General features: G+C 34.7%; 1 protein-coding gene across 1 annotated transcript; it reads left to right on the top strand.

Moving 5' to 3' along the window:
- The first annotated feature begins 430 nt into the window (after positions 1 to 430).
- Mau2 (Mau2 sister chromatid cohesion factor) lies at positions 431 to 11,576 on the top strand. The gene is made up of 10 exons (XM_019060990.2): positions 431 to 832; positions 1,927 to 2,106; positions 2,765 to 2,887; positions 3,975 to 4,103; positions 4,676 to 4,784; positions 5,630 to 5,794; positions 6,774 to 7,021; positions 7,327 to 7,532; positions 8,169 to 8,371; positions 9,310 to 11,576. The coding sequence occupies exons 1-10, from the start codon at positions 596 to 598 to the stop codon at positions 9,471 to 9,473; spliced, it is 1,764 nt and encodes a 587-aa protein (XP_018916535.1). The 5' UTR covers positions 431 to 595; the 3' UTR covers positions 9,474 to 11,576.
- Positions 11,577 to 13,646: the final 2,070 nt, after the last annotated feature.

Below are 13,646 nucleotides of genomic sequence, written 5' to 3'. Positions count from 1 at the left end.
CTAATCCCTATCCCTATCCCTGGAATCTTTAAACGCTGGAAAATGTCCTCTTCAAATCGTCGTTTACTTTAGCACCCATAAGTCGGTAGAAATTAAAAATTCAACCATCATCGCCAGAACACAATCCAAAATCCACTGTCCCCAGTTGAAAAGAACCGCGGTTTGAGTACCAAGCTGCGCCGCTTTGCCAGAGCGAAATTTGGGTTTAGTTGCAATTTTAAAGATTTTCAGCATACTGGAATGATCTTCCATAAATGTAAATTTCTAGAATCATACATCTTAAGTTTTCTAGAGTAAAAATACCTAAAAAAAAAGGCGAAGCAAGCCGGAAACAAACTCGTTTTGCCACCTCCATTCCAAATCATTTCATAAATTCGTTTCACTCCAACACAAGTGCATCATTGTAAAATGTCTACGATTTGTTTATTTTGATTTCGCTGACGGCTCTGTTATCTTATCTTTTCGCCGACGTTTCATTCAATTCTATCGTGGTACCTACAAGTTGTAATGAGCAATGTCAGTCTATGTAGTGCAAAAAATTTGATTCAAGCTCTCATAGTGATGTGAAACTCAAGGAGTACAGTGTTTACTAGTCATGGCGTCCTCCAAAGCGTCTTCTCAGGACGCTTGGTACTTATCACTGCTAGGATTAGCAGAAAATTTTCGGAGATCAGAACCTCCTAATATTAAATTAACTATACAGTGTCTACAAGCCGTGTTTTCATTTAAACCACCAGTCAGAGTTGAGGCCCGCACTCATCTCCAGCTCGGCAACATTCTACTCATTTACACGAAGAACATCGATCTAGCCCGACATCATCTTGAGCAAGCCGTGAGTTCCCTGCTTTCTGCATCGCCCACTTTGTCCATGCATCATTTTAAATGCATTGTCTAAGTAAAGTGAAGTCCGTTTGGGAAGGGAATTACCTGATTCCAAACCGTTTAAGCAATGTTGAACTCCGTTAGAATTACCTGATGATTGGTGTGCTTACATCGTCACCCTCCAGCCAACATATCACAAGTGCCATGCAATGATTAAAAATTTCCACCATCATTTTATTTTTTACAGAGAAGTTGTTCAACAAAGCTGTCCGAAAATTTCACTTAATTTTCTCTGTGCTGCAGATAAAATTCAGTAAAATTTTGAAACAGATTCATCAGACAATCTCTGTAAAGAAATAAAACGATGGCGTAAATATTTAAACGTTGCATGGCGCTTATGATACTTTAGCCGGAAGGTGACAACATATGAAAGTTTAACATTTTTACCAAATGCCTAAAGATCTTGGATGTAGATGGGATTATTGAGTTGCGTTTACAAACATAAAAAACAAATTGAATCGAACAAGTTAATTCAACAATGCACCTTATGATTCTATTAGGTACATATTGCTCAGATATACTCAAGGTATAAGGAGTCGCCAACTCGAGTTTCCCTGTCCGATTCAACCCCTGTTCTTCAGATGTTGATTTTTCTTACCTGCTGTAAGGGTAGTCATCAAGTTAGTCATCGAGGAAAAATAATAATCTTACAATCGGTTACATTTACACTAAACTGCAATGAGTCTGTCGAATATTAAATATGTATTTTATAAATCATTCTGAAAGAATCAAGCAAGAAGGAAACAAATTAATCACTAGCATATGACCTCTCATCGTATAAGTTTATGGTTGTTTACTTTTGATCAACAAACATGTTTAGATATCAGTTCTCTGACCCATCCAGCACAAGCTCCAAAACCTCTATCCAAAGGTAGCCAAAATAAACCTCTAAAACTAGATGTGACATTAATTAGAAAACTTTTCCGAGGAACTCATCAATTCCAACAAATATTATTCCACACTTCTGTAATTTTCTCAGAACATCGAAGTCTCAATTTTTTTTTTTATTTTTTTTATTTTATTTTTTTTTTTTTATTGTTTCAGTGGTTTTCATCTCAGAGTATCAATGCATTTGACGATGTGAAGTTTGAAGCAGCCAGCATACTAGCAGACCTTTATGAGCAACAGAATCAATCACACTTATCAAAACCCATTCTTCGCAAAGCTATTGAACTTTCCCAACATTGCATTTATTGGCATTGTCGACTAATATTTCAGCTGGCTGTAAGTTTATTTTTGCTTTTAATTTATTATGTATCACCAAGTTACTTTCATAGGGCACTCGGTCACTTTGCCACTCTGTCAGAATCGACTCTGCCGCTGAAGGCTCTAATGTAAGAAGTTTTGGCAATAGCACTAGGTATGAAGTTTCTTTTTGTGTTTCATCCAGCCATCCATTCAAAAATTAATTTATTATCACGCAAGTACATGCCAAACCATGAATGTAGAAAGTGCTCAATCAGTGGATCTTGAAAGAAAAGTGAAGCCATGGATAAGAGAAAAATTGTGATAGAGGGCATTGTGGATTTTTCTTTCTTAAAGTTTAATCTTATTTTTTTATGAATGCGTTACGTTTTGTCAAGGAAACTATTAGAAACATTATTTTTTAGAAGGAAACTAGGTGAGGTTGCTAAGCCCATTAATTTTTGCAAAGGAAACTGTGTAGCGCATTCTTTTATGCAAAAAAATGGTGAAGTACGAAGAAAATGAAAAAGCATTTAGTCTTCTGTGGATAGCAATGTAAAGGCAAAGAACTTTCTGCACTCCTGTGCCAAACTCTCCTGTTTTCTCGAGGAAGTGAAGAAATTCCTTAATTGCCTTTCGTCTGTTTTTTTTTTTTTTTTTACCAAGAACGTAATTAATGTATTTTTACTTATTTCAGCAAATCCATGCCACTGAGAAGAATTATGAAGTTGCTTGCAGTTTGTTAGGAGTTGGTGTTGATTATGCCCACATTTCATCGGCTCATTACACAAGAATTTTGTTCCTATTGAGCAGGTGTATGGTAAGATGTCCTCGAATTGAGTAAACCTAGTTTTTTAATGCAAAAGAAATTTTTCAGAAAATAATGAAACTATTCGTTATTTCCTTGATGCCTTGTACTTCTGAAAAATTGTTTTGAATTAGTAAAAAACCATGGAGTATAGTAAAAAAATGTAATAAATTAGAGAATGCTGTAATGCTCTCTCGGTTTCTGCAATGGATCACAAGACAGCATATGAAAGTGAGAATTACTATAGCTGGAATCCCCAAACCATGTATCTCAATTTGCGACGTTGTAGACTACCTTTCATATTTAATTTTTTTAATGAAAAATTACTCATTGGCAGTTCTTGAAGACTGCCATGATTTTTCCTCTCTGTGCAAGGAAAATTCTGTGAAAGCTTCCAGAAATCATATTGATTTTTTTCCCCTTAAAAAAATGCTGCAGCAGAGAACTTAAAATAAGCACCGCAAACAAGATACGTGATTTGGCCGTTTCACTGTCAATATATGTACCCCTTTTATCATTTCATGCAGAAGAAAATGAACGTATTGCAATTTTCCAAATTCAACTCATTAGTGAGGAAATAATGGTTCTTGTCCTCGTTAATTCACATGCAATAATTGTTGAGAAGCTTTACGTAATAATATGTAAAAAGATTACATGTAAAGTCATGTCTAAAGGAATGCAGAGAAGGCTTCATTCAATTTCCTTTTCTAGGAAATTACTGAAATGGAAGCTAAACCTCAATGAACAAAGTTGGAAAATGTGTATTGCAGATCGGAAGGTTGAAAGTCTCTGCTCTTGTTTTACTTGTTCAAAGGAAAACAAACCAACAGTTTCAATTGAAATTTTTTTGTGAATTTTCTTCACTTATCCAAAAAAATCACTCAACATTGCAAGAACAAATGATTGGTTTTTCTTCAAGAAAATAAAAATAATAGGAGATTTTTAGAAATTGTAATTGACTTATGCATTTCTCGCATTTGGCCATCAATTTTTGAAATTCACCAAACATGTCTCAATCTCTTGAATTTTACTTCCTTGATTTAATTTATATTTTTAGCCTTGGTCAAATTCATTCTAATTTGTTTTTTTTTTTTTTCAGCTGCTCCTTGCAGAAAAGAAGTTAAATGATGTGAATCCATTGTTGGTCCAGTCGGGAATGCTGATTGACAATTGGCAAGGAAACCAGAACCAAAAAGAATACCTTCGTGTTTTCTTTCTTGTTTTGCAGGTACCTATTTCTCCTTTCCGTAAAATCATCTTGCAGATTTCTGTCCCATTCTGTAGACTTTGGCTTACATCCTAAACCATTTTGGAGGCTATCAGAGAGGCTACAACCTCTTCCCTGTCTCAAGGGCTCAGTTGTTTTAGTTCAAACAAAAGCTGTCCATAAAAGCCGGAGCTGGCACACGATGTCATCATGGTGTCCCAGTGTCACTGTCAAAAATTGTCTCTTCTAACTGATGCAAATAATAGCAGCTATCACACGTACATTCTCCGACTGTTTAGTTGACAGTGCGGGCATGGGCAGAGAATGTCATTGATTGTACAGTCGAATGGTACGTGTGATAGCTGTTTATAGGGTCATATATTGAGGTTAAGTTTTCGGAAGAAAAAGTGGACTCATGTTCAAGGGGCAAGGTCCCCAATATTGCTCAGTACCAATGGCATTTTTTTTTTACTGTCGTCCCATTTGTTAGTCGTATGGAAAGCAAGTGCATAAGTTAGGGTTAGTCCACTTACAGTTCTTTTCATACATTATGATGTCTCAACTTTTTTTCAATTTGTCTATTTTTCCTTCAGGTATGCTGGTTTTTAGCAGCAGGACAAGTCAAGAGTGTTAAACCCTGTTTGAAGCAACTTCAACAGAGTATTTTATCAATCATGTCTCCGTCCTGGCCAACAGATGAAGGTAAGCAGTTTTGAGCCCAAAGTAATGAGCACCTTCTAAAATATTAAATACGTTCTCAATATAGTCCAAAGTAGGTGTACTGTACAGCCCTACGTTTTTTTCCAGTGTTTCTTTGAAGCACAATTCATGTTTCATTCAAATACCAATGCCTAATGCAAAAAAATAGTTTCAGTTAAATTTGTTCACTTCGAACGTGTTTTTGCAGTCATGTTCTTTTCAAGGTAGAAAAACATGCGAGATTTAAATACCTCAAACCACGGGCTTGGCAAATTGTTGCACCTCCTGTTAGTTATATTTGTAATTAGGGCTCTATAATCAGTTTTTGGAGCACCCAATGACTGTATCTATATTTTACTGCAACTTGATGAAAATGCGTTGTTCAAAGTGCTGGTCATAATTAATGCTCCAGTCCAAGATGACGAACAGAAAGATATGTCTGAATTGGCAATGAAAGTGTTATTATTTACAAAAAAATGAGCAAGTTTTGTTTCAAGCTCTAATCTACATAGTTACCAGTATTGGATTTCTTCATTAATCATACAAAATTGTGCCTCTTCTGTTTTCTTTTGGCATACATTTCTGTGCGCAACGAATAAAAGGTATTCCTTCGATTTTTCATACTTTTTCGGAAGGAAGTTGCCATTTTTTTTTTTAAAAAAAAATCCTGAAGTTCGTTTTTACTTTTAGGATAATTTTTCTTCATAATGTAACCCTTTACGAAGGTGGAAGATTCAGCAGCTTAAAATGTGTACTTGTTTTTTTCCTCTTGCTAATTAGACATGCATAATTTGATCATTCTTTAGATAATTTTTTCAAACTTAAAGTAGAATATTTCTTTATTTCAGAAATTTGTGGCGCTAACACGGGAGATACTTTTTTGTGGATGCCGAAAGGTCATTTGTACGTTGTTGTCTATTTAATTATAGTCATGCATAGTATGCAGGCAGGTTACATGGACAAAGCTCTGGAGTATACCAACAAAGCTCGCTCACAAATAGAGAAGTTGAAGTGTAAGTTTGTTTTGTCTTTGATTGTCTCCGAGAGTTATGTCTCCAAACTTGTAGAAACTGTGTCAGCACAAAATAGATGGAGAAGCTCTATTTATACCATGCAATGTGATTAATTTCAATGTTTAGTCTAAAAAAATTCCTGTTATCAGAATTCCTCAAAATCCAGAAATAAACTTGTAAAAACAGGAAATCGGCTAAGGATAACATTAAAAATAAAATTTAATGTATCATTAAAATAATTATTTTATTAAAAATCGTGCATTTGAATGTCACGTGGAAAGAGACGAATTGTACCACTCTGAATGAATACATTGAGCAAGTTTATTTTTTTCAGTTCTGTCCATCATATGATGAATGTAAATTTCAAGGAAGTTTGACATAATCAACTAAAGAGAATTAAGAATTTGATGTTAACTGCAGCTTAACTCAGAAAAAACGAATTTTCATTCATATTTACTTTTTAAAAAGAATACAAATCAACACATTTTCTCAAAAAGAAAAATCTAATTTGTTTTCTGTAAACTTTACTGGGAACAAAGTCGATTTGTTTCCCTTACACATAAAAAGACAGCGTAAAAATTGTAAAAAAATGTTCTTAAAATTTGTATTTTTAGAGTTTACAACTCTCTGTGGAGCAATATTCCTTTCCTGACCTGTGTTGTTCAAAGTGTAAACAGCAAGGCAACAGCGGAGCTGAGGAGAGGATGTTGAGGTTGCCATATTTTTACACCACATTGACTACTATTACGCTCAAAGTGCAATTTATTTGAAATAGATTACGATTTTTTTCATGAGCATGAAGTTTCAATTAGTGTCAAAAAATGTTAGTTCATAATTTTTGTTGCACAAATGTATTCTATCTGAAATTCGGACGAGAAAACATGTATCATTGATGCATAAATTTGTTCATTTTAAAGTGATCCATTTCAAAACCATTTTCAAATCCATTAAACCTGCTGAATTGTCAATTTTGTTTTAGTCGCAGATGATAAACCAATACTGGTAGTGTTTCAACAACACTTGCTAGAGCATATGGTTATGTGTCAACTTGTCATGGGCAAGAAAGCAGAGGCACTGAGGGAGGTGACCCAAGCAGTTCAATTGTGTCAGAAGAATAAGAGGCTAATGTTGCTGCATAGGCCGCAACTTCACACTCTGCTCGGACTGTACGCAATGTCCATGAATTGCATGGAAGCTGCTGAGGCGCAGTTTTCAACTGTACTGCAAGTAGGTGTACTCGTAATAGTCTCAATTTTGAAAATAGTTTAATGTTGATTAGTTTGGTTTTGCTGGTCTCAGTGCACTTTTTAAGAACATCTCTCTAAAAAATCTAGGATATTGTCTAGATTTTACACACATGAGCACACACAAAAATGATGATACTATTATCTCATTTGACATTTCTTTTCTAAGAATTCTAAGAATTTTTCTTCCCTTCATTTGGGGCAAAATCTAAGATTTTATCTCGATTTCTGTGTGATTATTTATCATTTCTTCTGTACTTTAAGTTGTTCATATTTATCTGTTCAAAGTTATCCAAAGATCGAGACCTATGGACATTTGTGTACCTAAATTTGGCAATAGTATACTTAAGAGGAAGGCGAGAGCAAGATTTTGCAACTTTATTCGAAAGGATCGATCCAGAACAGCTGAAAAAACAACCCCACAGTTTGCAGGCCGGAGCATACTATGTTCAAGGCTTTCAGTCATTTTTCAATGCACGCTATAATGAAGCAAAGTGAGTATCTCATGCCACCGTTTAAAAAAAATTGTCGAATGTGATATAACAAAACAAACGAAGAAATATGACAAGACAGTAACAATGACTCTAAACTTTTTTATTTATATTTACTTTTATTTCTCTCTTATTTAAGTCTCATAATGTGAATATATCCTTTTTAGAAGTGGATTTCCTTCAATTCTTTCCGAGTGCTTATATTTCTGTTACTGCATAAGGTGATCTGTAGATTGATCAGTAAAGTTGGCTTAGCTGCATTTAAGGGTTGTTACTGTTTGGTCGTACATATCATAAAATATATCTTCTTGGGTTGTCAAAATCAGTCTATGATGAATGGGGCTTGAGAGAGAAAATCGTGAGTAAGAGAAATCATGAACAGATCATTTAGTGAGTCTCTTTGTAATTCAGAGATATGACATCACCTTGACTGATCTATGTAATCATAACTTGTGTCTAATGATTATTAACAAAATTAATATTGTGTTTGCAGGAACTTGTAGGAGAATTAAATTGATCTTAGGCTCAATATTATTTTCTCCAGGATGACCTTTACCTGTAGTTATCACTCAAAGAAATGTAGGCCTTTTATGAATTTCATTTTTCAATTCTTAATCTACTTTTTGTTGTTCCTTTCAGGAGGTACTTGAGAGAGATGTTAAACATGGCTGATGCAGAGGGTCTGAACAGACTTACCTCTTGTTCCTTGGTTTTGCTTGGCCATATTTATTTGTCATTACATAATAGCCGAGATAGCATGAATATGGTGACTCCTGCAATGCATCTTGCCAGCAAAATACCTGATGTCCACGTACAGTTATGGGCCTCGGCTATTTTAAAAGGTAATCTCTCCTCACTACCCAACATCTAAAGTTTTAATTTTTTTTTTACAGACCTGCTTAGCAGTGTGAAAGGAATAGCTGCTTTCATAGATCTTTTTTCCCCTGCAAAGAAAAACAACTCGTTGAAATAAAATAAATTCCGAAAAAGAACTTTGTTGTGAACAGTTAAATTGACACTAGTTTACTGCAAATGGATGGAGGATCATTTCTGTACTGTAGTTGAGCAATTTTAAATGACTTTTTATCCAATACTTTTAGTGTTGTCCATGAATTGCTCTGAGAAGTGGATGGATGTAGCCCAATTTAGAGATTAGAGTAATTTTTAAGAATTACAAAGGTCCGAGGAGTGTCTAGTTTAATTTTATATAAGGTTTTCAAACATAATTTGACTTAATTTTGACATATAAATTAATAAATCAAGATATTGCAATTTTTTTCATCCCTTTTTTGTCTTTCAGCAGCTGCCTTCCCCCCCCCTTTTTTCCATCATAATTTTTCACGAAAACCTAACCTACTTAATGACTTACGTAACATGAATTTTGTAGCATCATTGCAATACAGGTTGAAAAGGTCCAGCGTCTGTGCCAAATAAGTTTACACGTTAGAGTGCGATAGAACATCAGCTGTCTTCAGTTGGCATTAATTGTAAAAATAAAAATCAATTAAAGAATCAAGATTGTGGATATTTTGTTGCATTCTAATAGCGCGCAAACTTCTTTGGTGTGGATTCGATGGACAACGAAAGTGGAAAGTGATTTTTAGGGGAATGTCAGGCGCACCCGTAAACAGAGCAAGACGACTTTGATGTACTGTCTCCAAGTTGGAGGTTGAGTTTTTACATGGTGCATGATGTATCAATATTTTCCTCGTTCTAATTACCATCTTTTTCTTTATTTATATCACTGACATGTTTTTATTGTATTAATTTTTTCCCCCAGATTTGTATAGAATGTGCCATGACTCTGCGCGTGAAAGCGAAGCTCAAACGATGCATACAAAGTTCTCTCAAACTCTTCTCGAAGACCATTTTACCGCAGTTGGTATGCCTGAGCATAATCTCATTAATTGGCTTGATGGAAGTCAACCAGCAGCTGCAGTATGAAGTCTTGTGATGTAATGACATCTCTGTTTCTTCTGTTTCTATGACTTGACCTAGTCATTTTTTACTTACAGGGTTATTTTTGGTGCCATTTAAATTTTAATTATGACTCAAACCTAACTTTATTTTAGGTGTTGAATTCAAGACTTGCTTTTGTATATTTTGTGAAAAGGGTGAACCCTCCTTAGCTGTGGTTCAAGAAAGTCAGTAATGTGTTACCATAATTTGAGACTGGGGTATCTGGAATAAGTTACCTTGAAAATTGCTTGTAATTTAAAATAATTTTGAAGAGATTAAAGCTTAGACTTTGATCCGGGGTAAACATATTACTGTGGTTAGGAAGGACCTATAATTATTAGAATATATTTTTGTGTACCTCACCTTTTCAGTTCTTTTTTTTCCGCTCTTAGCTTGCTTTTTAGTGCATCCGTTCAGTCTGCTCGTATTTTTTTGTTCTTGCTCTTTTCTGTCCTGTAGCTTTTAGGTTTCTTTTTTGTTCCTTACATCTCATCAGGAGTTGTTCCTTTACTGCATAGATGCATGAGTAAAAGGATGAAAAAGAATCATCATTTCTTTTTTCAAATACTCTTTCAAACAATTTTTGGTTTCCCGTTCGAAGTTTTGTGATTGTCTGCTAAGACTTAGAAGAGAGGAAGTCTGGGAACCACTAGTTTCTAAATTAATCATGCATCACATCTAAAAAAAATATCAACAATGTAGCTGTACAATCAAAGGACGGAGATCATATTACTGGCATATGAATATCAATTCAAGTGTGTGGTTCAAAAACTTGCCATTTCTTATTTTTCTAAAATTCTCCTCTCAACCTTTCTCTATGAAACTTGACCATCGTAATTGACTTTTTGATACTGGAAATTGCTTCCAAACCAAAAAATATGTATTTTCTGTTGGAATTAGGAATCACAGATGATAAAATGTAAAATGAGATCTGTCACAAAGACTTCTGTCAAAAAAAATTGCTATTGCTTGTTCTCAAACTGCATACTCCTGTCATTCTACAGCCCAGCTTTACATTCTACTTTCTTTCCGTCATCCTCTCTGTTCCAACTCTTTTCTAGCTCCTTGTCTTCCTCCGTTATTGAACGTTCTAGATGAGGACTAAAATGCTTAATATTTGCCATTTATGATCTGTGCTAGTTTTTATAAGTTCGCTATTGCTATCCCAAATGACCAGTTTAGTTTGATTGACAGAAAATGAAACTAGATTTTGAGATCTTGTTAAATTTTCATTATAGTTTCTTTCAGAGGGTGAATCAACTGACTGTCATTTACCTTCCATAACTTCACACGACGTATCAATATTTTCTCCTATCTAGCAATAATTATTGTACAAAGGCCATGTCCTCTCACTCATATCATTTCCCATTCTGTATTCCCATTTTTTTTTGTCTAGTTATAATTTTTGTAAGACATTCAAACATCAGTGTAGTTTTAGTGTATTAGTCTCTAGTCATGTCAGGACCTAATCCTTTTTTTTTTTTTGGTCTTTCCTTTTTTTCCATCGTTTTTTTATTTGTTTTTTCTCTTTTGTATCCTTTTCTCTCTTTTTTACCATTATCCTAAAACGTGAAAATGATGGAACTTGTCTCTCCAATAAACACCGATTCACATTAATCAAATAATATGTAACTTATTATGTATTTAAAAATCATTGATTTCAGTGTCATGAACTTATTTTTCACAATACTTAATTTGGAACGTACATACTCATCTCTAAAATGTTTTGCTCAAACCAACAGGTCTAATAATTAAGTTTAATAAGTTTCATCAGCCTAAAATTCTCTCTAGTCCAAATTAGGGCATCTACTTGTCCTCTTATGAAGTCACGAGTTCTTTAGTTACCGCTAAATCAATGTACCATAATTTTTTTCTTATTTTTCTTTTGTCCTTTTCAAACCATGTGTATTAAGTCTGTTGGATGTAACTATCATTGTTGGTATTAAAACGTTTCTTCTTTCTTTTTCATTAATAATGTTTTTTATCATTGATTAATTTTTTGCAGCAGGCATCAAATCTTACTGATAAAACTAAAAATGTTCCCATCATCAGTAACAAAAAAAATAAATCGAATATTTTTAAATTGCTCTCCTTTTATTTTTTTACTGTTTGGAAGAATATTCATATAATTTATTTTCTTGGTAACCCATGTCTAATACAGTTCAGCTGTGTCCATAAATCAAAATTAAATTCCTTATCCATAATGTAATGAATCTCAGCTCAAGTGATGAGTGATTTATTCCACATTTGCTTTTGTATACTGACATGCTGAGGAAGAAAGCTGTATGAAACTTCAGGCGTTTTCAAGTTTCCTCTGATAAAGTTTGAATTATTAAGGCAAATTGTGAATATTTGTATTTGAATTCTTTAGGGAATTTTATTCGCAATTTAATTTATTCTAAAAGATCTGAAAATTTCAATGAAGAAAATGCGTACCTTTCTTCCGGAATGATTTTTACATCAGTGGAAATTTTGAATCTTTCAAATGTTCATACAGCGGTTTTTCATAGCACAGCAGTGCAAGAATCACACTTCTGTAGGTATTCAAACTCTCCTCAATGATAAGAATGTTGTCGTTTCATCAGTTAACCCTTCGATGCCCAAGACTTTATATATACAGAGGCCAAAGTCAGGTCAAATTTACCTGTATTCAAGTATGCACATTGATTTTAAAAGTTTTTGAAACATTATCTATTTTATTTCTTTGTTTTTGAAAGGAGAAAATACTTTTTTTGAAATGTTCACCTTTTTGGCAACATACTGGAACTTTCTCATCCTCCCCTTCTTCATCCACCATGTTTAAATTCCCCAGAAGAGATAGTCGTGTCAATTTGGCCCTGCTTGGGATTTCCAGCGGTTGTCGACAAAAAAAATTCCCTGACAAGGCAACTCTCGCCAAAATGCCGATTTTCACATATGAACCACTGACCCTTTAGGGCCTTGAGAGAAATTTAATTTTTATAACTTCTTTTCTTTTTTTTCGAAATGATCATTAATTTTGGACACATCGTAGCATATTTTGAGCAACTTACCCTTATCTTCGCTCATATTTCAAAAATAAGAGACACCTAAACATGCGTCGACGACGGCGCAGAGATACAACTATTCGTACTTGATGGATGTCCATGTTGCATGTGCAAAATTGAAGGCGCGATGGCAGGAGGCAGGAGGTGTTAACTTGCAACACTCCTCTATGCTGTCATCGAGGTGTCATTTGGGTGTGTATTCGTGTCAGGTGTGTATTCGTTGGAAATGTTAAAAAATGAGGCTCGAATACGTCACTGACTATCTTCGGCTGTATTGCTCACTTAGAATTTGAAGCACCTCTACAGAAGACAAACGAAACCAACGGAATGTGGAAATTCGGCAAGCTAAAGGAAGCGAGTTGATGACGGCGCAGAGATACAACTATTCGTAGGTGATGTATGTCCGTGTTGCATCTGCAAAATTGAAGGCGCGATGGTGCGAAGTGACCGCTCGAGCAATGAGTACTTTTTTCTTTGAATAATAACGTGACTGCTTACTACACTCCTCAAGATCAACCCCGAGATGTGCCGTGCTAAGTAAAACGCCGTATGAGCCAATATTGCTGAATTGTCGTCTCCGAAAAATTATTAAAGAGAAAGTAATGAATATTTTTCCTTGAAATTTTCATACAGACTTTTCAGATCCAATTACGAACGGAGTCCTCCGTGAAAAATCAGAAGTCAGATATTTAGAAATTTTCCTGAAAATTCGTGATTTGTCGAAGGAAATGCGGCAATCACGCGGCGCTCTTCCTTAGCACGGCAGAGATGGTTATAAGTGAAGTTCTATGCAGGCTTGGTTAATTTCATGAAATTTGAATTTTTTTAAATATTTCTTATCAAGTCGTAACAAGTTCTTTATTTCCAGCAAAACCGGCTCATAGGGCCTGCGGTCTCCAATTTGCAATAAATAGCCTTCATGCATGCTGGCCTTTTCGATTTCCGTTCACATTTTTACAGTCATCAATGCATAGCTTAAGTGCGCTTCAGCTAGAATTGTATTTAGCAATTGGATGGTTTTTATACGAGGATTAAGAATAAAAAAGTGGTTAGAGATGAAATTAAAATTATGAACTATGCCAAACGATAATCCGGGTATCGGAACTTGGCTGTTTTGAAAACGCCTTCAAAT

This window comes from Bemisia tabaci, chromosome 6 (assembly GCF_918797505.1).
Source record: "Bemisia tabaci chromosome 6, PGI_BMITA_v3".
Lineage (NCBI taxonomy): Eukaryota > Metazoa > Arthropoda > Insecta > Hemiptera > Aleyrodidae > Bemisia > Bemisia tabaci.
This window is presented reverse-complemented; position numbering and strand designations above follow the sequence as displayed.

What these genes read in the sequence shown, in the direction of transcription:
- Mau2 (XM_019060990.2), top strand. Translation starts at nt 596, where the DNA reads ATGGCGTCCTCCAAAGCGTCTTCTCAGGACGCTTGGTACTTATCACTG. An exon ending in GACATCATCTTGAGCAAGCC is followed by an intron (nt 833 to 1,926) that starts GTGAGTTCCCTG and finishes TTATTGTTTCAG; the next exon opens with TGGTTTTCATCTCAGAGTAT. An exon ending in GACTAATATTTCAGCTGGCT is followed by an intron (nt 2,107 to 2,764) that starts GTAAGTTTATTT and finishes TACTTATTTCAG; the next exon opens with CAAATCCATGCCACTGAGAA.